We start from the raw sequence: 10190 nt of genomic DNA, 5'->3' as shown, positions 1-10190 counted from the left end.
CAATTGGCCCATCATGCTCTAGGGACTCCTTGTGGCGTGCCGGGAGCCTGCAAGCTGACTTCGTTCGCCAGCTGGACGGTGTTTCCTAAAACACATTGGTGCGGCTGGCTTCCGGGTTAAGCGAGCAGTGTGTCAAGAAGCAGTGCGGCTTGGCAGGGTTGTGTTTCGGAGGACGCATGGCTCTCGACCTTCGCCTATCCCAAGTCCGTAGGGGAGTTACAGCGATGGTAATAGACTAACTACCAATATCATGAAAAAAGGGGTAAAACACTAAATAAATTAGATGCTGAATCAATGTTGAAAACTTAGTGGATTTGCTAAAAGTCATCAACATATTTTTTTTAGCCAGCCTAAATCCAATGACATGGTGACCTTTTGTTGATTTCATGTTGAATTCATGTTTGTTGACAAATCTGGATGGAAAACTCTGGTCACTGTTTGAAGGGTTCATAGACAGATTGTGACTCTAGAATGAGATTGGTATTATTGGAGACCGTTATGACCTGATCACCTTTTCTTGTATAATTAGTGTATCAGTAGTCACTAGGTTGAACCGAATGACTACTGATAGGTTAAATCCATGTGAATTGTATTTAGGCATAGGGAAAGTACAGAAGGGGCATGTCTGAGTGCCACAATGATTCCATAAGTGTTGGATAGGAGCCATCTGTCTGGGGTTAAATAAATAGAAACCACCTGTCTGGGTTATGATAAGGTTGAGTTACTGTCCAACTGTCTAGTTTCTGTGGGAAGTGAAGATGGCTTTCAACGTGGGAGTTGGGGAGTGGAGTGAGAATAACAGGACGCAGGTAGAAGTGAGAACCGAGACAGCCATCTGGCCCAGCCTGGGTCATCCTACGGAGACTTTTACCCCATGTACTTTAGATAAACTACTGTGTGACTAGCACTGTGCTATTCAGCTGAAGCATCCAGTTGGGTGATTTAATCAACTTTGAGCTTTTATCAGGTGTCCGTCTGTACCTTGAGTAGAGAACCTAACAGCAGCCGTAGTGACAGGCACAAGGTTTCTGCAATTCAATGAACATTGGGGAAGAAAGATATAAACTCAGCAAAAAAAGAAACTGTGTTTATTTTCAGCAAACTTAACACGTGTAAATATTTGTATGAACATAACATGTTTCAACAACTGAGACATAAACTGAACAAGTTCCACAGAGATGTGACTAACAGAAATTGAATAATGTGTCCCTGAACAAAGGGGGGGGGGGGGTCAAAATCAAAAGTAACAGTCAGTATCTGGTGTGGCCACCAGCTGCATTAAGTACTACAGTGCATCTCCTCCTCATGGACTGCACCAGATGTGCCAGTTCTTGCTGTGAGATGTTACCCCACTCTTCCACCAAGGCACCTGCAAGTTCCCGGACATTTCTGGCGGGGAATGGCCCTAGCCCTCACCCTCCGATCCAACAGGTCCCAGACGTACTCAATGGGATTGAGATCCGGGCTCTTCGCTGGCCATGGCAGAACAGACATTCCTGTCTTGCAAGAAATCACGCACAGAACGAGCAGTATGGCTGGTGGCATTGTCATGCTGGAGGGTCATGTCAGGATGAGCCTGCAGGAAGGGTACCACATGAGGGAGGAGGATGTCTTCCCTGTATCACACAGCGTTGAGATTGCCTGCAATGACATCAAGCTCAGTCCGATGATGCTGTGACACACCACCCCAGACGATGACGGACCCTCCACCTCCAAATCGATCCCGCTCCAGAGTACAGGCCTCGGTGTAACGCTCATTCCTTCGACAATAAACGCAAATCCGACCATCACCCCTGGTGAGACAAAACCGCGACTCATAAGTGAAGAGCACTTTTTGCCAGTCCTGTTTGGTCCAGCGACGTTGTTGCCGGTGATGTCTGGTGACGACCTGCCTTACAACAGGCCTACAAGCCCTCAGTCTATCCTCTCTCAGCCTATTGCGGACAGTCTGAGCACTGATGGAGGGATTGTGCGTTCCTGGTGTAACTCGGGCAGTTGTTTTTGCCATCCTGTACCTGTCCCGCAGGTGTGATGTTCAGATGTACCGATCCTGTGCAGGTGTTGTTACACGTGGTCTGCCACTGCGAGGACGATCAGCTGTCCATCCTAACTCCCTATAGCGCTGTCTTAGGCGTCTCACAGTAGGACATTGCAATTTATTGCCCTGGCCACATCTGAAGTACTCATGCCTCCTTGCAGCATGCCTAAGGCACGTTCACGCAGATGAGCAGGGACCCTTGGCATCTTTCTTTTGGTGTTTTACAGAGTCAGTAGAAAGGCCTCTTTAGTGTCCTAAGTTTTCTTAACTGTGGCCTTAATTGCCTACCATCTGTAAGCTGTTAAGTGTCTTAACGACCGTTCCACAGGTGCATGTTCATTAATTGTTTATGGTTCATTGAACAAGGATGGTAAACAGACCTGTGAAGTTATTTGAATTTTTACAAATTATCTTTGAAAGACAGGGTCCTGAAAAAGGGGCGTTTCTTTTTTTGCAGTTTACATTTAAACAGCTAAACTTAAATTATTATTAAATAACAAAAGCATTGTAAAAGGTAATTCACAATTACAGTTCAGTAGATTGCCATTAACTTATGACATGCATTTCCCCACCATTATATTTGATGTAAACCCACTATCATAAAGAATCAACATGATATACCTGGATGGAAAACTCTCTCTGGTCTCTGTGTGAATGGTTTATAGACAGATTGTGATTCTAGAGCCACAGGCCACACACACCAAGGTGGTGTCAGACTGAAGCATCAGGATGAGGGAGCGCTATGCAAAGTCATGATCACTGTGGAAAATGTGAACATGGCAAACATGGCCAGCGGCTGAGGCTGCTGATGCAAATGACTGGAGCTGTGATTTGAAAGTCTGTGTCACAGAGGCCAAGGGATCATTTAGGCAAATTGAGTTGTTGAGAATCTTGTATTGAAAAGCACTATATAGATAAAAAATATTATTATGAAATGCTACTCATGTATTATCAATTAAAAATATATATGTTGACTGAGAATTCCCTATTACATAAATTAACAGTTGCAGTGAAGTATTGAGTCATTGGAATGTATGGATTTGAAATAGCTACCGTATATAAAAGAGCAAGACCCCTTAACTCAAGCCAAGCCTTTTACTTTCCATGTTAACAGGAGGTTAGCTGTTTTTGCACAGTGGCTAGTGGTGCTATAGCTGGGGGGAAGCTAATGGTCCATGCATGAGTTGAACATGGAAATCAGTACATTTCCCTTGGTGCGCATGGACGCCAAGGGGAAACCACACTGCTGAACTAGCAGTATTCAAATCAGAAGGGATGCTGCATAAGCAGATAGACATAATTGCCCCAGGGGGGATGAATAAAGTTGTATTGAATAAGGGTAAAAGATAACTCTGGTAAACATATCTGCCTTTAAATTACGGTTTCAATTACAAAAGGGAGAAATACCGATTGAATAAAACACTTTATTTTTCATTGGTTTCTATTTTAATTTCTCTCTATTGAGTCACTTCTCTTCTATATAATGGGAAAATAACTAACAAAATTAAACAGTTATGAGAGAGAAAGAGAGAGAGTGAGAGTTTGGACCCATGGGGAAGAAACACAAAAACAAGAAAGTGGGGAAAGAGGGGGAAAGAGTTAATAGACAGGAATGAATCAGCCAGTGAGTGGTTGGGACGCAGTCAGTCAGCGAGTCAATATTTAACTCATGCAGAGTCAGTCTTTCTTCGCTCTCCACTTCTCCAGAGATTTCTGAAAAATAATAAAAAGACAAAAATAACAAACTCATGAGTAGCTTACTTACTAGCAATTCCATTTCAATTCAGGAAGCAAACGGAAATTCTAGATCCTGTTGATTCCTATGTGGAACATAAGGGTTCCAGGAGAGAGAGAAAGAGCCACTACTGCTGATCTTACGCCTGTCTGGGGATGCTTTCCATGACAGGACACCTTCCTTTATCTCCTTCTCCACTCATGAGTGTCAATGTATTAATAATCAAGCACGTAAAACTAAAATCAGTAAAGTAGAATCCGATAAAAATCAAAAAGGTAAAAACGTTCAATATTTAAATTCAGGAAGCAAACTGAAATTCCAATTTGTTTTACCAAATGGAATTGGCCCCACCCACCCGATTGTCAAAATGTTCTTGCTGATTGGTGGTTGATTTGTCAGTGTTGTGGCTGATTGGTTGTTTGGGGTTCTCACCTCCAGGTTCTGATGGTGTTTGAGGCTCCTGCAGTGGGTCTTCTTGGCCTCGTAAGTTCCACTGTAAAACTTAGAACACACCTTGCAGAAGAAGCCTGACTTGGGGACCAGAAACTCCATGCCTGATAGTGATCAAACACACCAGAAACAAAACCAGCTTAAAATGACAAATGACGTGATTATACTATGGGACCTATGTAAACATATACACACCACACCTACCACAAACAGTATTCTGATAATAGATGAGCTAGTTTATCATCAAAAAATACCCTAATCAATTACAACAAATGGTTGAATGTCGAAAGCAGCATCAATTGAGTCTCACCGACAGGGCTGTCAGGGTTGAAAGGAGGGATGCTGTAGTCTTTAGAAAAGAGGGGTTCCATCTTCATCTTCCTCCTCGCTGCCTCCTCCTCTCTCTCCTCCTGAGATGTCCTCCTTCGCTTCGACTCCACTGAGAGATGAAAGAGAAGATGGAGGAAGGAACAGGGTCATCACTGACACCGTAGCTGTGTCTGTTCTGTTTGTTCTGTTCTGTTTGTTGGTGTGTGGGTTTTCCCAGACTTGACAAGTCACCAGAATGTCCTTACAAAAAGGTAGGATTTTTTGTTGTTGTTGAAAAGTCAGGGCTTTGTATGTGGGTTTGTGTGAAAGATCTTTAAAACATTAAATCACAAAAATAAAATCACTGACACCTTAGAAACAATCCAACAAATGTGGTTTCAGGTTGTCAACCAACCATCATTTTCTACAACCTCTCAAAGAACCCAGCATTTTGTGCCATCATGCCACGTTTGGCATGACGAGGAGTGGCATTGAGTGGAATAAGAACACAAACAGACTGGTAACCATGTTAACATGAGCTTGCTACCACCGTTGATTTGGCTGAGTTCTCCTCTACCATAGTTTAACAGCTAGCCGTCTAGTGGTTACCACAACTACCACAGTTTAACATCTAGCTGTCTAGTGGTTACAATATCTACCATTGAGCTACATACTAGGACTGTAACAGTTCACCAAACCCGTCGTTAGATATGTATTGCGGTGTTGGGGGTCACGGTTCAGTGGGAAAATTAAATGCCAACCGTTACTGTAGTTAATTTTTGTTTATTTAAGAAAATACAGTGTTGATATTCCCGATTCCATATATGATAATGAAGTGATAATGCCAGAGAAGCCGGTGTTGAGGATATATTGGCCTCCAAACACCGGCTTCTAGGGCATTATCACTTTTACACAACGGGTTACCAACATATTCAAATAATGATTGACACATTTTAATTAAAAACGTTATTTTGATGAATTTATTCATACTATTTCATCCTTCCACAAGATATTGTCCCGACACAAATCTAGGGTTGATACCCAAGCCGGCTGTTTGTTCGTTCTATTGGTTCGGTTGCCAGAGACGGGACCCAGTCGTTCAGTCTTTTTGTTCTGTATCTATGGACGTGACCCAGTCGTTCGTTCTAAATGTTCCATTGCATACTGGCTGGCAACGTTCTTATCCCTTGATTGCTAGCTAGCCAACTACGGCTAAATTACAGCCACGTCAAAAAGTGCAACCAGAATAACAGCTACATTAAGTAGCTGCATTTGCATAAGCTGTTTTCTAGTGACATTTATTTGGATACATTGATAACAATGAGCTAATGAGGCGTGATTTCACCTGGCATAGAAAATGTGCTCTCTCGTCAGGACACTGTTGGACAGAGGAGCTAGCCAACAACACAGCTAACACAATAACTTCAAACTGAAGCTGGAAAGACTGCAAACTAGCTGCACTTCGTTTCGTTTTAACTTTTCTCAATTGACATTTCTTTGTATATATCCATAAAAATGAAGCCAGCTGATTCATGATTTCGACTGGCTGAGAAACGCTGCCTGCCTCTCTCTCTCCTCCCGACCCCTACACGTTCATTACTATGGGACAGTTGGAGATCGAATTTGAATATTGAAACAATGTTGCAAATGTCGGAGAGACATACAGCAAGGTTTATACAAATCTCAGCTGTTGAAAACTAAATGTTAGTCTAAAAGAAATGAGATACTGTCTAGATCAGGGGTGTCAAACGTCCGGCCCGCGGGCCGGATCAGGCCCGCAAACGGGTTTAATCCGGCCCGCGAGATGATTTTGTAAAGTATAAAAATGCGCTGCAATTTTTCAATAACATAAACTGCTGTTCCAATTGCGTCCACTGGATGGCGCAATAGCAATTGTGTTAAGCAAGCAAACTGTTTATACCGGGGCAGAGCAAGTAGGTCAAGTCTGTGTTTACTCACAGCCGAGACATCAGTGACGCTGCAGTGAAAGCTAGCTACCTCATTGCTAATGAAATCGCAGTGGCTTCAAAACCATTTAGTGAGGGTGAATTTGTAAAAACATGCATGATGAAGGCAGCGGAGATTGTGTGCCCTGAAAAGCGCCAGGCTTTTGTAAATAGCCTGACAAGAAACACAGTTGCAGACAGGATTTTCAATCTTTCAGTGGATTTGGACAGCCAGTTGAAGCAAAAAGTAAAGTCATTTATTGCGTTTTCGGTTGCAATTGATGAATGCACGGACATTACAGATGTTGCACAACTGGCCATTTTCATCCGCGGAGTTGATGACACATTGACCGTCACCGAGGAGTTCGTGGAGTTGGTGCCGATGACAGATACAACGACAGCAGCTGATATTTTTACCGCACTCGTCGGCGCGCTGGACAGGGTCGGAGTGGACTGGTCCCGCGCTGTCAGCCTGGCTACAGATGGTGCGCCCTCAATGATCGGGAAAAAAGCAGGCGTTGTGACAAAGTTCAGAGAGAAAGTGCAATCTGCAAATGGAGGACGTGATTTTTTGACTTTTCACTGTATTTTGCACAAGGAGGCTTTGTGTTGCAAGTCATTAAAGATGGATAACGTCATGAAGGTGGTCATCCAAACTGTTAATTTCATCCGATCCAGAAGCCTGAATCACCGTCAGTTTGACAGCCTTCTCAGAGAGAAAGACCACATCTATGGCCTGCCATACCACACTGAGGTAAGATGGTTAAGCCGAGGTGCTGAGGCGTTTCTTTGATTTACGAGAAGAAATTGAACAGTGTTAGAATTCCATTCCGCAGAATGGATGCAGGACCTTGCATTTATGGTGGATGTTACAGAGCACCTGAATAACTTCAACAAACAGCTGCAAGGGCGCAACAAAGTTGTCACGCAGTATTATGACAGCATACGTTCTTTCAAGTTGAAGCTGTCATTGTGGGAGACGCAACTTGCCGGTGGTGATGCAGCTCACTTCCCCTGTCTGAAAAATGATGATCTGGTCGTTGTCGGGAGAGGTCGTGTTTTTCTCTAGCTGGAGGTAAGCAGGAGGTAATCTTCTCATTTGGTGTTGAGTAAAGCTTAACCATGTATTAGATCGTAGGTAGGTAGTTAGCCGTAGTTAGGTATTGTATTTATCATAGGTTAGTATTGTTGTTTTTGTAGGTTTCCGTAGGTAATTGTAGGTTAGTATCGAAGCACGAGGCTAGCTAGCTAGCGGGTAGCTACTGGTAACGATTAGCAACGCTAGAGAGCTGGTCCCAATGTTAATGTAGTGCTAGCCAACGTTTAATTTTTGCTTAACCATGTATTAGATCGTAGGTAGGTAGTTAGCCGTAGTTAGGTATTGTATTTATTATAGGTTAGTATTGTTGTTATTGTAGGTTTCCGTAGGTAATTGTAGGTTAGTATCGAAGCACGAGGCTAGCTAGCTAGCGGGTAGCTACTGGTAACGATTAGCAACGCTGGAGAGCTGGTTCCAATGTTAATGTACTGCTAGCCAACGTTAAATTTTTTGCTGCGTTATGCGTTATGAAAGGAACTAGACACGGACTTGAATTATCTGTTTAGTGTGCTAACACACTCTTGGCAGTTTGTTGTAACCAAGTATTGATGCTAAATTGTGTGTTAATGGATGCTAGCTTGCAAGTTAGCTACGGCGTCATAGCTAGGCATCGTGGGTTGTTGTGTGTAGTTACTGTGTCTTGGCAGTGCCGGCTGTAGCACGAAGCGAGCTACCTAGCCGTTTTTTCGAACAGAGTCAGAGTCAACACAATAGCCATTGTGTGCCGGGTGTAGCACGAAGCTAGCTAGCTAGCTGTTCTTCAAACAAAGTCAACAAAGTGGCCATTGCTAGCTACCCAACACGACAGCTAACTGTACGGTAGTAGCTAAATACAGTATACTTGTCCTAGCTAGCCAACGTCTAATCATTGCTGCGTCATGAAAGGAACTTGACACAGACACGAATGATCTGTTTAGTGTGTTATCACATTATTGGTGGTTTGTTGTGACCAAGTGTTGGTGCTAAACGGTGTGTTATTGTTATTGGATGCTAGCTTGCTAGTTAGCTATGGTGTCATAGTTGGCTAGCTGAATAAAGTGGGTTGAGTCTATTCCTTTAAACATTGAACCGCTGTGGTTCACAACAATTCTGATTTCTAAAGGCGGAAGTTGGGAGAGTTTTTGTTCGGGTGGTTCAGTGAAACAATTTTAGTTTCTGAGGTAGACGTTTTTGGTGAGGGAGGCCCTGCTCTCTCCGCTCCCAGATGCTTAGCTCATTTCATTCCGATCTCCTCTGCATTTTTGTAGACATTTGCTACAGCCTGTCAACTATGTCTCTGCCTATCCCTGTTCTCTCCTCTCTGCACAGGCTACACAAACGCACCACACCGCGTGGCTGCTGCCTCTCTAACCTGGTGGTCCCTGCACGCACCACCCACGTGGAGTTCCAGGTCGCAGGCAGCCTCTGGAACTGCCGTTCTGCTGACAACAAAGCTGACTTCATCCCAGCCTATGCCAACCTCCAGTCCCTCGACTTCCTGGCGCTGACGGAAACATGGATCACCACTGAAAACACTGCTACTCCTACTGCTCTCTCCTCGTCTGACCATGTGTTCTCGCATACCCCGAGAGCATCTGGTCAGAGGGGTGGTGGTACAGGAATCCTCATCTCTCCCAAGTGGACATTCTCAATTTTTCCCCTAACCCATCTGTCTATCTCCTCATTTGAATTCCATGCTGTCACAGTCACTAGCCGATTTAAGCTTAATATCCTTGTCATCTATCGCCCTCCAGGTTCCCTTGGAGAGTTCATCAATGAGCTTGACGCCTTGATAAGTTCCTTCCCTGAGGATGGCTCACCCCTCACAGTTTTGGGGGATTTCAACCTCCCTATGTCCACATTTGACTCATTTCTCTCTGCCTCCTTCTTTCCACTCCTCTCCTCTTTTGACCTCACCCTCTCACCGTCCCCCCCTACTCACAAGGCAGGCAATACGCTTGACCTCATCTTCACTAGATGCTGCTCCTCTACTAATCTCACTGCAACTCCCCTCCATGTCTCTGACCACTACTTTGTTTCCTTTTCTCTCTCGCTCTCCTCCCACACTACTCACTCTGCCCCTACACAGATGGTAATGCGCCGCCGCAACCTTCGCTCTCTCTCTCCCACTACTCTCTCCTCTTCCATCCTATCATCTCTTCCCTCTGCTCAATCCTTCTCCCTCCAATCTCCTGATTCTGCCTCCTCAACCCTCCTTTCCTCCCTTTCTGCATCCTTTGACTCTCTGTGTCCCCTATCCTCCCGGCCGGCTCGGTCCTCCCCTCCAGCTCCGTGGCTTGATGACTCATTGCGAGCTCACAGAACAGAGCTCCGGGCAGCGGAGCGGAAATGGAAGAAAACTAAACTCCCTGCCGACCTGGCATCTTTTCACTCCCTCCTCTCTACATTTTCTTCATCTGTTTCTGCTGCTAAGGCCACCTTCTACCACTCTAAATTCCAAGCATCTGCCTCTAACCCTAGGAAGCTCTTTGCCACATTTTCCTCCCTCCTGAATCCCCCCCCCCCCCCCTTCTCCCTCTCCTCTCTCTCTGTAGATGACTTCGTCAACCACTTTGAAAAGAAGGTTGACGACATCCGATCCTCGTTTGTTAAGTCTAATGACACTGCTGGTCC

At 44.5% G+C, this 10190-nt stretch overlaps 1 protein-coding gene across 3 annotated transcripts in view; it reads right to left on the bottom strand.

Moving 5' to 3' along the window:
- Positions 1–3442: 3442 nt before the first annotated feature.
- LOC311110166 (uncharacterized protein) overlaps positions 3443–10190 on the bottom strand; it is a 29949-nt gene continuing 23201 nt past the window's right edge. For all 3 annotated transcript variants that reach the window (XM_084188720.1, XM_084188721.1, XM_084188722.1), the window contains 3 exons: positions 4534–4662; positions 4206–4327; positions 3443–3751 (listed from right to left, as the gene is read on the bottom strand). In XM_084188720.1, coding sequence (XP_084044846.1) covers positions 3716–3751; positions 4206–4327; positions 4534–4662 — 287 coding nt within the window. In that variant the 3' untranslated portion in view covers positions 3443–3715. The remainder of the gene's footprint in view (positions 3752–4205; positions 4328–4533; positions 4663–10190) is intronic.

The sequence above is a fragment of the Coregonus lavaretus genome, assembly GCF_964263955.1.
Source record: "Coregonus lavaretus genome assembly, contig: SUPER_35_unloc_2, whole genome shotgun sequence".
Classification (NCBI taxonomy): Eukaryota; Metazoa; Chordata; class Actinopteri; order Salmoniformes; family Salmonidae; genus Coregonus; species Coregonus lavaretus.
This window is presented reverse-complemented; position numbering and strand designations above follow the sequence as displayed.